General features: G+C 48.5%; 5 protein-coding genes across 6 annotated transcripts; 3 read left to right on the forward strand and 2 right to left on the reverse strand.

Annotated features, from left to right (window-relative positions):
- Positions 1 to 1,282: 1,282 nt before the first annotated feature.
- LOC9634513 (wings apart-like protein homolog) lies at positions 1,283 to 4,437 on the reverse strand. Of its 2 annotated transcripts, none has more exons than XM_024684593.1 (13): positions 3,772 to 4,437; positions 3,608 to 3,707; positions 3,301 to 3,538; positions 3,134 to 3,246; positions 2,990 to 3,079; positions 2,842 to 2,935; positions 2,670 to 2,792; positions 2,234 to 2,622; positions 1,989 to 2,179; positions 1,788 to 1,935; positions 1,635 to 1,735; positions 1,505 to 1,586; positions 1,283 to 1,424 (listed from the first exon to the last, which is right to left on the reverse strand). In XM_024684593.1, the coding sequence occupies exons 1-13, from the start codon at positions 4,278 to 4,280 to the stop codon at positions 1,329 to 1,331; spliced, it is 2,274 nt and encodes a 757-aa protein (XP_024540361.1). In that variant the 5' UTR covers positions 4,281 to 4,437; the 3' UTR covers positions 1,283 to 1,328. The 2 variants fall into 2 exon arrangements, with proteins under 2 accessions (XP_024540361.1, XP_024540360.1); XM_024684592.1 differs by having other exon boundaries at positions 2,990 to 3,082.
- A 136-nt stretch (positions 4,438 to 4,573) lies between these two features.
- Positions 4,574 to 8,831, forward strand: LOC9635142 (ABC transporter C family member 13). Its single transcript, XM_024684469.1, has 11 exons — positions 4,574 to 5,926; positions 5,986 to 6,306; positions 6,359 to 6,445; positions 6,505 to 7,002; positions 7,064 to 7,228; positions 7,281 to 7,566; positions 7,633 to 7,847; positions 7,922 to 8,227; positions 8,293 to 8,356; positions 8,417 to 8,659; positions 8,722 to 8,831. The coding sequence occupies exons 1-11, from the start codon at positions 4,574 to 4,576 to the stop codon at positions 8,805 to 8,807; spliced, it is 3,624 nt and encodes a 1,207-aa protein (XP_024540237.1). The 3' UTR covers positions 8,808 to 8,831.
- A 79-nt stretch (positions 8,832 to 8,910) lies between these two features.
- On the forward strand, positions 8,911 to 9,774 carry LOC9634514 (eukaryotic translation initiation factor 3 subunit G). Its single transcript, XM_002979459.1, has one exon. The coding sequence runs from the start codon at positions 8,911 to 8,913 to the stop codon at positions 9,772 to 9,774; it is 864 nt and encodes a 287-aa protein (XP_002979505.1).
- A 524-nt stretch (positions 9,775 to 10,298) lies between these two features.
- Positions 10,299 to 12,834, reverse strand: LOC9634515 (cytochrome P450 78A4). Its single transcript, XM_002979570.2, has 4 exons — positions 12,789 to 12,834; positions 11,410 to 12,509; positions 10,767 to 11,353; positions 10,299 to 10,320 (listed from the first exon to the last, which is right to left on the reverse strand). Exons 1-4 carry the CDS (start codon positions 12,832 to 12,834, stop codon positions 10,299 to 10,301), a joined length of 1,755 nt encoding a protein of 584 aa, XP_002979616.2.
- Positions 12,835 to 13,003: 169 nt separating this feature from the next.
- Positions 13,004 to 14,422, forward strand: LOC9635143. The gene is made up of 8 exons (XM_024684470.1): positions 13,004 to 13,042; positions 13,097 to 13,147; positions 13,333 to 13,460; positions 13,516 to 13,635; positions 13,690 to 13,815; positions 13,863 to 13,969; positions 14,016 to 14,087; positions 14,145 to 14,422. Exons 1-8 carry the CDS (start codon positions 13,004 to 13,006, stop codon positions 14,420 to 14,422), a joined length of 921 nt encoding a protein of 306 aa, XP_024540238.1.
- Positions 14,423 to 14,577: the final 155 nt, after the last annotated feature.

Consider the following 14,577-nt stretch of genomic DNA (forward strand, 5'->3'; position numbering starts at 1 on the left):
CAACTCTGGCAAAAACGAAGAAAGCGTTTGTTACAACGTAGCCGTCAGAAGCGAGCATCACAGCCGTTAGAAGTAACTGATCTGGGAAAATGATTTTGAAGAAGTAAAAATCGACAGAAGCTGGAGTTCCATAGCTGAAGTAAAATTCGAGTGGATAGAAGCTTGAGCTCCATTAGGAAAAATCGATTGGATAGAAGCTCGAGCTCCATTGCTGAAGTAAAAATATCCAAACATTTTTTTACACATCGAAGTCTTTTCTTTCTTGTGGACTACAGTTTCTACAGTTGAAAGAGAACTCTCTCACTGGTAGTGCAAACATCTCCAGCGTCGACTCTCTCCCAAGTCTCCCAAGTCTAACTTCGTTGTCTCGCAGCGCTACCATGGTAAACTCTCGATTCAATCCTTCTCTCCTGGGAACCACGGCACCATTCACAAAAACCTTGCGATTGAGCGCCGCGACCATCTGTGCATACGACCAAACACCACCAAAGGTATCTCGCACTCTTCTTCGCAAAGTTTTATAGCCTCGGCCAAGTCTGTCGATGAAAAACTAGTTGAGGTTTTGAAATTACCAGGATCAGACGTCCACTAAAATCTTTATCATCGATTTCTGAGCCCAATCCTGTAAGATTTCTTCTGTAAGGAGAGGCATGGAAACAAGGATTTAATACCAGTCGGTCCATTGTGTCCGAGTATAACTACTTTGTGATCTTTGGGAGCATCAAGGACGAGCTCCTGGATCTTCTCAGCACTACCTTTCATACATGAAATGCCAAATCTTCAAAGAATGAAAAAGGAAGTAAAGTTCTTACAACGAAGAAAGGAGAGTTTTGCCGTAAACTTCATCCCATCGCAAATGGCCTTGCTCCAACTACACTAAGTTTTAAGTGACGATAATCCACACGCTTGAATCCTACAAACGCCAGGCCTGGTGTAACACCCAAGAGATCGAGAATGATTTCTCCAGACATCCACACCTGTAAAGCTCATGCTCTTTTGTCAGCTGTGGCAACCATGCTACCATTCCAAAAAAGAGTCTAGAGAAAATCAAGAAAAATAGTTACCACATCGCCCACAACTACAATTTCGCTCAAGATCTACCATTGCTACACTTGATCTACGCTTAGAACCCACCATATTTTTAAATGAAATTCTTGCTTAGGATCAATATAGTCAATGAAGGTCAATGAAAGTTAATGAATAGTCAATAAAAGTCTATAAAGATCCTCTGCCAAGTCAGAAACCAGTTTTGTCTCCATGATCTGGTATTTACATGGTAGCATTCGACCTGAATAAATGGCGATTTTCTATTCCATTGAGGTCAGAATTTACAAATCAATCGCAGGTTGTTTTAACGAATTTATCACCTCCTGGACAGCCGCGTGAGCCTCGGCAGAGATCATATTTAGCGACAGATGGAACGCCTGCAAGTTTTATCACAAAGAGTGATGAGCTCTAAAGAGACCGAAAAGAAAGCGTGGAAGTTGTTATAGAGTATACGCACCACGAATCTCTCCAAAACGGGAACTAAGGATAATAGTCCTTCTCCCGGCAATCTCTCGGCGATTGCTTGTCGTGCTCTGTCACTGCCACCACAGAAGTTAAAGTTGCTTAAATCTATGAGAAAGCAGTACCTTTCAGTGGAGAGGAACGCGAGCAACAAGGCTGTGTAAGCCTCCACAATCATATTCTCGGCTTCTCGTTGTCCTCTTTGTACAGTATCATCATCCTCGACCTGGAATTATTGAATAACTTATGGAAGAAACAAAAGAAAACAGATCAAGTACCTTGATGATGGATTTTTCTCTCGCTTCAGCAGCTTCCCCGGAACCTTGTTTGCTTAAAAAGAGGGAGCACAATAACGTTAAAATGCCCCTTCCATTTCCCGAGGCTATATGGGATGGCAGTTTCAAGTCCAAAGCTGCAAGCTGAGATCTGCATAACAAACACGAGAAGTTAACAAGTTCTGAAAGCTAAGAATCTCTCACCTGTTACTCTTGTCTTTCTCTACTAGATTGACAAGCATGCCAAGTACCGTCACAAGGAGATCCAAGCTCATCTCTTCTTGTGACTCGCGAGGATAGTTTGACACGAGGAGCGAGGCGACAGAGAAAATCCCGTTGCATGCTCCAACTTGCTTGCATCCAGTAGCATTATCATTCGTCAAGTTCATCAGAACCTAGAATGTATTTCAGTGATTATTAACCGGGGAAAACGAAAAACGACGGCATACCTTGACAGCCGAAAGTAAGCATTCTTCTTCTAGCTTGCATCTAGCAGAAGAGCCACCAGCTTCGTGATTCTCAAAAGTTGGATGAAGGGGTTCTACTCTGGACTTGTGTCGATGCTTCGGTTTACCAAATTGAAACTTGATGTCATAATCTGGCTCGTCAAAATCGTATGGATCTTGTGAGAAGATATCGTCACTCGCGTTGTCCGTCGTCATAGAAGTATCACTAGAAAATTTGAAGCGCCTGTCGTTGTCGGAAACCTTCGTTTGAATCATTTTCTGGCAGTTACTCGTCAGGGATGCCTTTCGTTGCGTGTTGATAATTTTAGCTTTCTGCAGAGCATTTCTCAGCTTGAGCTCCTTTTGGTTTGCAGATTTAGAAGCATCTCTTCCTACAGAAGACAATAAACCACAGAGACAAAAGAACGAGACAACGCACCTTTCAAGGCCGGCCTTTGCTTTTGAATGGCATCATCTTTGCAGGTTATTGTCTCTTTCGTGTTTGAAATTTCCAAACTAGAGTCGACTTCTTTGCCAGCCGTTCTATCTTGACTCGAGATATCTGCTTACAAAAAATTGTGCTGGATGCAAAGAAGAAAAGAAGTTGGTACCTTGCAAAGTATCAATTGCTTTTATAACGATTCCAATGAAGCCCTCTGGCAAAAAAATAGAATTTTGATGGTGCTTCAGTCTCAAAAGATAAGCCTGGATATAAAAATGCTTAGATAACATGAACGCAGACAAAAACAATCCGCACACCTGATTTTCTTCGCTTAAAAATGTAACGTTTTCCATCACCTTCAAACATCTTAGTAGTAAACTGACAGTATGGTCACTCCGAGTCCTTCCCTTCTGAAACGAAAGTAATAAGAGCAAGCAATTCCAACAGAAACTCTCACTGACCATCAAATTTGTAAGACATGTCGCAACAACATTACAGACAACGTCCAAACCACCCAGCTCGCGAAGCCTTTCTTTGAATTGTCCTCCAACCTTTGTCACCGCACCACTATTGTCTACAAAAGTTTTTAGAAACCTCAACCACAATAAACATGAAAGCCATCACGTACCATCTAGAACGACAGCAGAAAGGCACGCTCTCTCTAACGTACGCAATGCCAGTGACTTCGGAGTTAGTTGATTCGTTGTCACAGCGTCACTTGAAGTTTTCGTGGCACGCAACTTCTCATAAACTTTAGCCACAATATTCATCCCATCGCTGCTACTGACTGTATCAGTCTGGCTTGTAACAAGCTTGAGAAGAAAGCGAATACACGGGTCGGAGTCCATCACACTCGCATCATGCCCCTGACAAACAACAAAAACGAAGGAAAAAAATATCATTTAGAGTGTACGAGGGGTAGAGAAAACGCTTACATCACTAGCAAGCACGTAAAAAACAGCTGAGGCAGCCAAGGACAACGCCGGATCGCCTGTTGGTAAAGCTACAATAGCATCTACTAAAGTTTTCGCAATCCTGATAAGAAAGAAAGTGCTTGTGATCAAACAACACAAAGAAGAGGAAAAGAAGAAAACTTTACCCGTGAGATCGAAGAAAGCGTCTTTGCTGGAGCGAAGCACAGAGCGAGAGAATGGAGATCAAGCTGGCCTGCTGGACTTGGAGAGGCTGTCCTTCGCGCAAGCCATCCATGGCAAAATTCACCTCGTCAACCTGTTCCATCATCTCGCCCGATTCCTGGGCCTCCATGAGCGTCGAGTTTGGAGGAGCCGAGAATCCCCATCGCCGGCTCAAGCTCAGGCCCACTTGCCTCTGCAAGCGATTCAATTGCTTGGCCCCGGTGGCCCTGCCCTCGAATTTCTCCACCTGGAAGCTCTCCTCCTGCTGCTGCTGCTTCCTCTTCTTGGGCACATTCTCCTCGATCTCCAGCGACGACCAGTTGGACAAATCCTGCGACGACACAAACCCTGCCTCCTGCGAGCTGCTCCACGCCGATTCCTGCGAGCTGCTCCAAAAGGATTCCTGCGAGCTAGAATCTCCCCGGAGAGAATCGCTACCCCTGTGCCGCCGCTGGTACGTGCGGATTATCATCCTGGCCACAAACCCTAGCCGCTGCCGCCCCGCCCCGCGATCCTCCTCTCCTCGCTACCGGAGGCGGTGCATTCTAGCCGCAGTGCCGAGCTCTCGGCTCTCTCGCCACGATCGAGCGCCGATCGAGCATCCGCCCGCGCTCCTCCCCCCCCAAACAAATTTTGTGAAACAAGGAAAAAGAATATTCCAAAAGTATCTTACATTCATCGTATATTCTTTAAAACATTCTTTTAGGGCTATCGGGAAGTTTTAGAACGTTTAAAGCTTACATTTGGTACTTAGGGTTCTAACCAATGAGAGAGCCTTTCCTCCAGAATGAAGGTACGTATTCACTCGCGAAAGAGGAGGAGAAGATCGTCACGCCTCACGCGACCGCCTCCGCTATCAGCATTGCGTTCTTCCGCTGGCTGGATCCACTCTTCGCCGCTGGTTCCAAGCGGCCTCTCCAGCTCGAAGATCTCCCGTGGCTTGGCGAGAGAAATTCCGCGGCATTCCTCTTCCAGAGATTGCGCGGGAGCTCGATCTGGGATGCGATTTGGCGGCCGAATCGCAAGCTAGTGATCGCGAGCGGGATCGTCTCACTCTTGCACGTCTTGGCTTCCTACGCGGGCCCTTTCCTGGTGGCGGACTTCGTCGCGGCTTACGGCACTTCCCCAGGAAAGGGATTCGCGCTGGTGTCGGGGTTTCTTCTCGCCAAGATCAGCGCCAACTTGCTCGAGAGGCAGCGGCATTTCATGCTGTGCCTGCTGGGACTGCGCGTCGAATCCTCCCTGGCGTGCCATGTCTTCCACAAGGCGCTCAAGAGCTCGAGGGTTTCGACTGGCGAGGTGGTGAACTTGGTCACCTCGGATGTCCGGCAAGTCGGGTGGTTTTGCTGGGAGATCCACAGCGTTTGGACGCTACCACTCGAAGCACTGCTCGGTTTGATCATCCTCTACAGAGACGTCGGGCTTGCGAGCTTTGCGAGCGTTGGAGCGCTGATCGCTTGCACACTCTGCAACGTTCCACTCGCAAGTATTCAAGAGAAGTCGCAAGGCAAGATGATGCGAGAGCGGGATTGCCGGATGAGAGCTACTGCCGAGTCTCTGCGAAGCATGAGAACTCTCAAGCTTCATGGATGGGAGGAAAGTTTCTTGCGCAAGATGGAGCGCCTCCGAGCTGCCGAGTATGCCCATCTCTCCAGGTACTCTTACGTCCAAGCGTTGTCAAAGTACGTTTTTGCCACTGCTCCGTCGGCCATGGCTGTGGTTGCGGTCGCGTTGATGGCAAAGCTCCAGCCGGGGAAGATCCTTTCGGCAGTCGCAGTGTTTCGGATGCTGCAAAGCATGCAGGACGGGATCCCGGATTTCATTAGCTCTCTGGTGGGAGTTTGTGTCTCCATGCAGCGGTTGTCCAAGTTTTTCGAGGCCAGCGAAGTGGAATCGAGGCCAGAGTTTACAGGTTGTGGTGGTGGTGGTGCTGCTGCTGCGATCGAAGTAAGAGCGGCCAGTTTCAGCTGGGACAGGGATCCAGAGCATCCAACTTTGAAAGACATAAACTTGGAGGTTCCCAAGAGATGTTTCGTGGCGATCACTGGAGCCGTTGGTTCTGCCAAGTCGAGCCTCCTTTCGTGTATCCTGGGACAGATGCCAAAGCTTTGTGGAGAGGTATACGATTTGATATCCTTACTTAACAGGCTCTGTCACAAAATAAATAATTCTTTCAGGTGATTGTGAGAGGCACAACTGCTTACGTTTCTCAGTGGGCATGGATACAGCATGCTACCGTGAAGGAGAACATCTTGTTCGGGAGCGAGATGAACAAGGAAAAGTATGACAAGATCATCTCTTCTTGCCAGCTCAAGAGAGACTTGGAGATGCTAAGCCATGGCGACGAGACACGCATTGGCGATCGAGGTGTGACACTGAGTGGGGGACAAAAGCAAAGACTCCAGCTCGCAAGAGCCATGTACAAGGATGCTGATATCTATCTCCTGGATGATCCTCTCAGTGCTCTCGACACTCAAACATCCAGGGACATTCTCAAGGTAAGTGCGAACTCCCTGTCTCTTTTGTTCACGAGTTTAAGCACTTTTGCAGGAATGTATCCAAGGGATTCTGTGCACGAAGACCGTTCTACTTGTGACGCATCATCTTCAGTCCATCCAAATGGCCGACAAAGTGATCGTAAGTCTGTCAGCAATTTTCAGGTAGAACTTGTTTCGATCTTGTCGTGGACCATGCAGGTAATGGCGAACGGGAGCTTATCAGTGGACTGCGCAGAGCAAAGCCGAGCGGCAGCAGAGAGTGCAACAATGGATGAGTCTTCCAATCAGGATCGAAAGGAAGATCCAGCCGAGATCCAGCAAAAGTTGGAAGAGCCAGAGGCAGCCGAGCAAAGGGAGTGTGGAAGTGTGAGCGGGGGCGTCTACTGGGCCTATCTAACATCAGTCTATCGAGGAGCTCTTATTCCAGTGATCTTAGTGTCACTGGCTATTTATCAAGGCTTGCAAGCAGCCGCCACATGGGAAGTTGCGAGGCCGAGAACTTCCAAGGCAAAGCTTGTCATGGTTTTCGGTTTGCTCTCTTTGGGAAGCTCGCTGGCGTCACTCTGCCGAGTCTTGCTTGTCGCCGTGGTGGGATTGAAAACTTCACAGAAATTCTTTCTCGGCATGTACCGCTCGGTGTTCCTCGCTCCTATGTCGTTCTTCGACACTACTCCGATCGGACGTATCTTAAATCGTGTAAGCATGTCTTTCAGCTCTCTCGCTAATCTTTTTCTTGCTCGATGCTGTGTGCTTGCAGGCTTCTACAGACCAAACCTCGGTAGATATCTCTGTGCCGCTGAGATTGTCCGAGCTAGCCGGCTACATGACCGAGCTCGTTACGATAATTGTCATCGTTTCATTTGTTTCGTGGCATGTCCTCCCGGTCTTCGCGTTTCTAGCTTCTGTGGCTTACTGCCTCCAGGTATTTGCTCTTGGCTACAATATTATTTCCTTTCTAAACTCCTTCCACGCAGAGATACTACATCAAGACAATTCGCGAGCTCCCAAGACTAATGGAGATCCAGCGCGCTCCCATCGTTCACCACTTTGAGGAGTCCCTGAGCGGCCTCGCCACGATACGAGCATTCCACCGGGAGCCACAGTTTCTCGAGAGATTGTTCCACCTCGTCGACGTAAACAACCGTCCACAGTTCCACAACTTTGCATCCATGGAGTTTCTGGCTCTCAGGATCGGCGTCCTTGCCGACGTTTTCTTCTGCGCTTTGATGCTCCTGCTCGTTGCTTCCCCCAAAAGTCCAGGTACGTTGTTTCCTTTTGCAAAACTCTCTCTTAGGATGGATGAAAGCCCACGGTTCCAAATGCCAGGTTCGGCAGGAGTTGCTGTTACGTACGCCTTGAGCTTGACAACAGTGTTGACATGGACACTGTGGAGTCGAGTTGACACCGAAAAGAGAATAATCTCGGCCGAGCGTCTACTCCAGTATACACAACTCCATTATCAATCTCCACGGAGAGGGAAGCATGTTCAGCCTGCTGAGGATTGGCCGCAACTAGGCACTCTGGAACTCAAAGAAGTCAAGGTTTCCATCACAGCTCTTTCCTTAAAGTTTGAACGTCGGAGGCATGTTCTAAAGCTTTTTGTTTTTGTTCGCAGGTTCGGTACAAACCAAGCGCACCGATGGCACTTTGCGGGATCTCATGCAAGTTCCCAGCCGGGAAGAAAGTGGGCATCTTGGGACGCACTGGCAGTGGAAAGTCGACACTCGTGCAGGCAATTTTCCGCACAGTGGAGCTCACTTCTGGCCAAATTCTCATCGATAGTCTCGATATCTCTGCAGTGGACGTGCATCTCTTGCGTTCCAAGCTGAGTATAATCCCGCAGGACCCCGTTCTATTCGAAGGAAGCATACGTTACAACTTGGATCCACTGAGTACGTTCTCGGATGATCGAATATGGGAGGTATAATATATGCATATGAACCATGGCTCTTGTAATGTGTGAATAACTTGGAGTTCTTCACACAGGTTTTGAGGAAATGTGAGCTCATGACTGCTGTGGCTTCCAAGGGAGCTGGTCTCGATTCACTCGGTAACGAAGTTTTCTCATTTGATCTAGGATGGATCTTTCGTTTGTGATGTTCTTTTGAAGTTTCGGGAGATGGCGAGAACTGGAGCATGGGACAAAGGCAACTCTTGTGCCTTGGCAGAGTGTTGCTGAAGCAATCAAGGATCGTTGTGTTGGATGAAGCGACGGCATCGATCGACAGTGCCACCGAGAGAATCATACAAACTCGTATAGCTGAAAACTTCCAGGAGTGCACTGTGGTGACGATAGCACACCGCTTGGCAACAATCCTTTCCAACACTGATCTAGTTGCCGTGTTGCAAAATGGTAAATCCGCGATTGATCCTCTCTTTTTTACTCTCAACTCAATTGTCTTTGTGGATTTGCAGGCAAGCTTGTGGAATTCGATACACCACCTGTGCTTTCGAGCAATCCATCCTCAGCGTTTGCGACACTGTTGAGAAACCATCCCTGAGATCATATATAAGTTATAAGTCTTTTCGTCACCTTTTTCCATAGCCTATGCCTTTTCGTTCTACAGCTTATAAGTTGAAACTTCGCGTAGACCTAGAAAGACGATGATGAGCTCGAGTTTCCGGTGGGGCGATGTGGAGGACGAAGAGGTCGATGTGTTGCCACCAAGAAAGGTCGTCGGGCCAGACGAGAAGGGGATCAAGATCATCACCTCGTGGCGCAGGGATGAAGACACTGGCAAGCTGATCAAGGTAATCGAGACAGTGAGAGTGACGAAGAAGACGAAGAAGATGAGCCCCGCGGTTCTTCACCGCAAGCAGCTCAAGAGATTCGGCGACGTCGCAAACGCAACCGAGGGCGTGACGCTCGTCTCCGTGGACGAGATCCGGCTCGAGAAGCCCGGCTCGAGGAACACCCGCAGCGATAACGTCGATCTGGGGCTGCCCAGCTCCGGTAACACGTCCTTGATCGTTTGCCGGGCCTGTGGGAAAAAGGGCGATCACTGGACGTCGAGGTGCCCTTTCAAGGATTTGCTGCTCAAGGACGATGATGCGGTGATCAAGCCCGCCGAAGATCACGGTGATCGTGGCGACGTGACTCCGAAGCAAAGCACTGGGAAGTACGTTGCTCCCAACCGGCGTCCCGGAGGAGGAGCGGGATCGAAAGAGACGACGCGCTATAGAGACGATGGCAATTCGCTAAGAGTGACCAACTTGTCCGAGGACACGAGGGAGGCCGACTTGCAGGAGCTGTTTGGGCGATTTGGGAGTATCTCGCGGATCTTTGTGGCGTCGGATAGGGGGACGGGCCTGGGGCGTGGCTTTGCTTTCATAACTTTTGTGAGGAGGGAGGATGCCGAGCGCGCCATGAAGAAGCTCGATGGCTATGGCTACGATAGTCTTATACTCCATGTCGAGTGGGCGGCTCCCCGGGAGAGGCTAGTCAAGGAAAGGAATGACCATTGGTGATTGATAATAAATAACTATAAGCTTAATATTAATATTAAATCTCTACATTGTTGTGATGAGATGTTCTGATGTATGTGCATAGCTCAGAAATCGCTAATCACTGGCACCTTGCTTGATAAACCAATGGCTATTCTAAGATGCCAAGGCTTGGGTGGCAATCAGGTGACTATTCTTAAGTTGAGCTCCGGGGACGCGATTTTACCAAGATGCAGGAAAAGCCTGCACCGAGTGCGCGAATTCTGATCAGCCGAGAGACTGCTGCAAATGCACAGAAGCTTGAAAAAGTTGACCCAGCCTTGGTATTTAGTAGTTCTTGTGACAAAGTGTTTGCAGGCCTACAAAAGAACTCGAGAAAGTCAAAGCAAATGTCGATTGTGTCACTATGTTTCATTGGAACAATACACATTTACTGTTTTATTCAATTGAAATAAAACCATACTTAACATTACCAGTTCAAGCGTTGAGGCAATCTAGATTTCTTCGTGATAAGTATGCTGCTAGCAGAGAGCGTCTCCACTCCCAGCTTAAGACCGCGATCGCGATACTCTTATTGGGAATATCCTCGTCGCCATGTATGAAGTGGCTGCCTTGTTCAAGCTCGACTCGCTGTCGAGCGCCTCTCGCAGCGAAATCTTTCCTCTTGGAATGTTATGGTCATGGCAAATGCCCAAGGAGGGCACTGTCGCGGGACAGCGGAGGCCTTTCATCGAATGCCACATCGAAATGTGGTGTCGATAATCCAGGCACTTTTTCAAAGCAACGATCTCGTCCAAGACAGGCACTGTTTCGAACAGATCCCTGACCTCGACACCGTTTCTTAGAATATCATACTCGTGGCGGATGCCCAGCGAGGGCACGTCAAGAGTGCGGCAAAGATCTGAGCCAAGATCGAGAGGCCTTATGCGATATCGCTCGATAGGCGACTGCTTTCAGGTACATTTCCTGTCTTTAGTTTTATTTACTGAATTGTTTGAAGTACAAACAGCTATAGCACCTTTACCACCAATGGTGCGACCATCTCACTTGAAAGTTTGAGAACTTCGGTGAGATCCACGGGATGAGTCGGGTCTGCCTGGAACTCGAACTGTTGCACCAAACGAGCCGTCCAGAGGAGAACAGTCGCAAGGCCAAGAGCTCGTCCGGGACACACTCGACGACCAGCTCCAAATGGAGCAAGACGTAAGTCGGTTCCTTTCACGTCGATGTCCTGCTCAAGGAATCTCTCCGGGTTGAATTTCTCAGGCTCGGACCAGATGGAAGGATCATGAGTGATGGACCACATGTTTACCATGGCCGTGGTGCCTGCGGGGACGTGGTGGCCGCTCAAGCTTACGTCGTGGATCGCCAACCGAGCCCAGGAGAGCAAGGGACCTGGAGGATGCATCCGAAGGGTCTCCTTCACGACGGCCTGGAGGTACACCATCTTGTGGAGATCAGGCTCAGCAAGTTCGGATTTTCCTCCAACCATGCTAGTGATCTCATGTCGTAACTTGCTCTGCATTTCAGGATGGAGGACAAGCTCTGCAAGAATCCATTCGGTGAGGAGTGCAACCGTGTCAGTGCCTCGAAAAATCATTTCCTGGAAAGCACCACGTAAGTCGTAACAAAAATCAGAGGCAGAGTTCATTTTCTTACCCAGAGAACTGCGATCATGTCCGCATCTATAAGCTTGTCCTCGCCATCCAAGGAGAGCAGCACATCCACAAAGTCGGCTTCAGCAACTTTCTTATCAACCGACTGGTGATGCTCGTCGATGATCCTCTGGACAAAGCTCGTCACTCGGGGAACCAAAACGGCACAGCGCTGGAGGATATTCTGGGGGTCGACTGCCTTCAGAACTGGCAAGTGATCAGCCCAGTTGAATGCACCGAGCAGCTCGAATCCTTCCCTCACCATCTCAGAGAGCTGAGTGGCATCCTCAGAGCCATCCTCGAATCTCCTGCCGAACACCGTCTGCATGATGTTGTTAAGCGAAGCTCGCTGGAGAAAGTCCCGGACTCGGACAAGGCCGTCGTTTTCCGCGGCAAAGGTACTCATCGCTTCGATCATCCTGGTTGTCTCTGCCTGACGCGATGGCTCGTGAGCAGCAATCTGGCGTGGCGAGAACAGATAGTTGGAGGCAATTCTTCGCAAGTTACGCCAGTAATCTCCGTAGGGAGCGAAGCCGATTGCTCGTCCAAACAGGAGCTGCTGAGCCGACTGCTTGAGGGGCCTGTCCGCGAACTCAGAGCTATTGAGCAACTCACGTGCCACTTCCGGCTTGCTGGTTATGATCATCCTTGTGTTCCCCAGGCTGAATGCCATGAGCTCCTTTGCATGGTACCTCTCGGCAAGCGCGGCCAACTTTCGGTGAGCTTGGCCTCCCATTTCCGTCAAGACTCCAAGCACTGGCCATCCTCGGGGTCCCGGGATGGTCTGCTTCTTCCTCAGCGCTTTCCCCCATGCATTGCCACCGCGAACAAGCCAAGGAGCCAGGATCGCCGAGATGGCAGCTAGAATGAGCAGTGCAGAAGCAGAGAAGACAGATCTCCATGCATGATCGGTGGCTAAATGCCGGGGGAAGAAAGGCAGAGTGAGGATCCACCAATTGAATCCAGAAGACAACTCCATGATTGAATCGAGAATGCTTTGGGGAGGCAAGGCTTGAGACACCGCCTTTGGTTTATGATGGTCTCGGGTTTTATAGCGACGAGAAACGAGATTATCCAGAGCTGCATGCCTGGGAAAACTATTGGCTGAGAACAAGAATGCTCGAAATGGTAAGTCTCTAAGATAGTACAGCTTCTACATTTGCTCGTGTCTTGTGGATTTTACTGTTCTAACACTTGAAGAAACTTGAGTTGGCAAGTGACTTGATCATCAAACTACGAGTCCCCTTCCTATAAGTGCATCGTTCAAGCGGCATTTCATCCAGAATGCGACGAATCTTCTACAGGTTCTAGAGGACTAATTAATCGCGGGTAATTCAGTCCCTGTTTGTGACTGGCGGTTTTTTCCGAGACAAAGGGCGATACATCGCTTGTTTTCAGCTGTTTCTGCTGGACATTGCCAGATGGTCATCGCTTGGACAACTTCTTTTGCGGAGGACAAGGAAGAGCTCGATGACAGTGGAGCCAATCACTTCGGAGAAGTCGGAGAAAGGTGGCAGCTTGCGCCGAGATTTTCTTGGAAAACACACATGTATAATCAAAGGTATATATATAAGTCACTCTTTAGGGTTGACAGAAAAATGGCGGATCTTGTGCGAATCGCTGTTGTGGGCGATGTGGTAAATCATTGATTCTTAATTGATTTGCTCTAGACTCTTCGTTTTGAATGGCAGCATGGCGACTGGGATGCCACAGCTGACAGGAGAGCCTTGCAACACCTCAATGTAAGTTAACGAAGATAAATCCAAAGAAAGTTTTCTCCAAACACGAACACACATCCCAAATCCTAGCCGCCACCATTTCTTTCATCCATTTCGATGAGGACAGTCCAGTCCTCCAAGCCAATTCGTTAAGAGATTTGAATCAAAAGATGGCACTAAAATCACTCACTCGGATCTCTTTCACTCAGCCGGATCTCGTCTTATTCACGGGGGATTTTGGCGACGAGGACGTGCAAATCGTGAGAGAAGTGGCCAACCTTGACATGAGCAAGGCCGTGATCCTTGGAAACCATGACTGCTGCCGGAGTGCTCTCGGGTTTGTTCATTGATTCTCCTTTTTTTTTTCTCTTCGTTTCATCTCTCTTTTCTAGCGGTAATATCGACTTTCTCTACGAGAAGTTTACAACCAGCTATCTGGAGCGTCTAGTTGGATATCTCGTTTCTTTTTTCAAGAGACCATCCAAGCCTGCTGTAGAGCAGCAAATCCAGATGTAAGTTCCCCTTTTTGTGGATGTCTAGAGAAATAATTCTCGATCTCTTATCAGGCTTGGAGACTCGTTTGTAGGATTCAAGCGTGTGGATTATCGCCACTTAAAACTTAGTGTCGTTGGAGCGAGGCCATTTGCAATGGGAGGTGATGGAGTTTACGGCAAAACTCTCCTTTCTTCGTTGTAAGAACTTTTTCTTCCTTTTCATCCTTTGAAGACTTCTCGTGTAGATTTGGCATTTCGGATCTGAAAGGTAGTGCCGAGAAGATCAAAGAGCTCATCCTCGATGCTCCCAAAGATCACAGTGTAGTGATACTCGCACACAATGGACCGACTGGTATTAAATGCATGTTTCCATGCCTCTTCTTACACAAGACTTACAGGATTGGGCTCAGAAAGGCATGATATTTGTGGTAAAGATTTTAGTGGACGAGGTGGAGACAATGGGGATCCTGGTAAGTACAGAACTTCTCGCTAAAGATACCAGTTTTTCATTACTTTTTCCTCGACAGACTTGGCCGAGGCTATAAAACTCTGCGAAGAAGAGTGCGAGATACCTTTGGTGGTGTTTGGTCATATGCACAGAAACGAGGGGCGCAAGATGGTCGCGGGGCTCAATCGCAAGGTTTTTGTGAATGGTGCCGTGGTTCCCAGGAGAGAAGGATTGAATCGACAGTTTACCATGGTAGAGCTGCAAGACCACGAAGTTAAAAGGGTCACGGAGACGTGGGTGAAAGTCGCTGCTGGAGATGTTTGCATTGCCAGTGAGAAAGTTCTCTTTCAACTGTAGAAACTGTTGCTCAAAGCTTCGCTGTGTAAAAAAATGTTTCGATTTATGGAGCGCGAGCTTCTATCCAATCGATTTTTTCCATATGGAGCTAGAGCTCCAGCTTCTATCCACTACTTCAGCTATGGAGCTGCTTCTATCCACTCGATTTTTACTTC

Source organism: Selaginella moellendorffii, unplaced genomic scaffold (genome assembly GCF_000143415.4).
Source record: "Selaginella moellendorffii unplaced genomic scaffold, v1.0 SELMOscaffold_41, whole genome shotgun sequence".
Classification (NCBI taxonomy): domain Eukaryota; kingdom Viridiplantae; phylum Streptophyta; class Lycopodiopsida; order Selaginellales; family Selaginellaceae; genus Selaginella; species Selaginella moellendorffii.